Source organism: Rutidosis leptorrhynchoides, chromosome 1 (assembly GCF_046630445.1).
Source record: "Rutidosis leptorrhynchoides isolate AG116_Rl617_1_P2 chromosome 1, CSIRO_AGI_Rlap_v1, whole genome shotgun sequence".
In the NCBI taxonomy this organism is placed as follows: domain Eukaryota; kingdom Viridiplantae; phylum Streptophyta; class Magnoliopsida; order Asterales; family Asteraceae; genus Rutidosis; species Rutidosis leptorrhynchoides.
The window spans coordinates 556962681-556964096 of NC_092333.1; the positions used below are offsets into that span (position 1 = coordinate 556962681).

The 1416-nt window shown below is 38.7% G+C and overlaps 1 protein-coding gene across 1 annotated transcript; it reads right to left on the reverse strand.

The window, feature by feature from the left end:
• Positions 1–354: 354 nt before the first annotated feature.
• Positions 355–909, reverse strand: LOC139843831 (secreted RxLR effector protein 161-like). Its single transcript, XM_071833992.1, has one exon. It carries the CDS (start codon positions 907–909, stop codon positions 355–357), a length of 555 nt encoding a protein of 184 aa, XP_071690093.1.
• Positions 910–1416: the final 507 nt, after the last annotated feature.

Sequence of the window (1416 nt, forward strand, 5' to 3'; positions counted from 1 at the left end):
TATAGAGGTCAGAACCTCGCAATGAAATCAACTATTGTGAATCGTTTATAATCGATATGAACGAGACATTTCACATGCAAAAATGATGTGGAATGCAAATGAAAATATATAAATGATACAGATTGAGTGGTTACTTCAATAACTCCCGATCAGACACAACCTCCGCCCTATCTTTCACTCCTAACACATTTAACAGAAATAGGAAAGAGTTCGGTCAAATGCTTTCATAAATAAATCAGCCCTTTGGGTTACTGTACCTATTTGTAGGACTTCTATTAGTTTCTTTTCATAATAGTCCCTAATGAAATGGTACTTGATCCCTATGTGTTTGGTCTTAGAATGATTAACAGGGTTTTAAGTAACAACAATAGCAGCAGTACTATCGACATATATGAGAGTGTTAGAAATTTTCAAAACGTAATCCCGAAGCTGTTGTTGAATCCAGACAACTTGAGATGTACAACTTGCAGCAGCAATATATTCAGCTTCACACGTTGATTGTGCTACTGCCATTTGTTTCTTACACTGCCAACTTACCAACCTGCTACCTAGAAACTGACAACCACCAGATGTCAATTTGAAATCTCTTTTGCAACCCCCGTAGTCAGAATCACTGTATGCCGTTTGATCAAACCCATCCTTACGCGGATACCATAACCCCAAACTAGGAGTTCCATTTAGATAACGCATGATCTTCTTTGATGCTAACATATGATTCACGTTCAGTTGTGCTTGATAACGAGCGCACAAACAAGTTGCGAACATGATATCTGGACGAGATGCAGTAAGATACATCAAAGAACCAATAATAGCCCTGTATAGAGTTGGATTGACTTTTGCCCCTGTATTTTCTGGTGTAATCACGTGATTCACCGAAAGAGGATTCTTGGCAATTCGTTCATCTTCCATCTTGAATCGGCTCAAGATGTCAGCTACATACTCTGATTGATGTACAAAAATGCCTTTTTCGTTTGATCAACCTGCAACCCTCAAAAGAAATTAATGGCCCCTAGTGAACTCATCTTGAATCGTTTCTGCATTACATCCTGAAACTCATCAACCATTTTCTGATCTGTTGACCCAAAGATGATATCGTCCACATATACCTGTACCAACATTATATCGTTACCCCTTTCTTTGATAAATAGAGTCTGATCAATAACTTCTCGTCTAAAATCGTTCTCTATCATATAGTTTGACAGAGTAGCATACCAAGCTCTCGGGGCTTGGTGAAGACCATACAGCGCCTTTTCTAAGAGATACACCTTTTCTGGATGATGTGGATCAACAAAACCTGGTGCCTGAGTCATAAACACGATTTCTTAAACAGTGCCATACAAGAATGCACTCTGTACATCCATCTGAAAAACTTTAAACCCTTTCCACGAAGCAAAAGCCAAAAACATTCGAATAGCC

Coding starts and splice junctions, on each gene's coding strand:
- LOC139843831 (XM_071833992.1), bottom strand. CDS start 909: ATGGAAGATGAACGAATTGCCAAGAATCCTCTTTCGGTGAATCACGTG.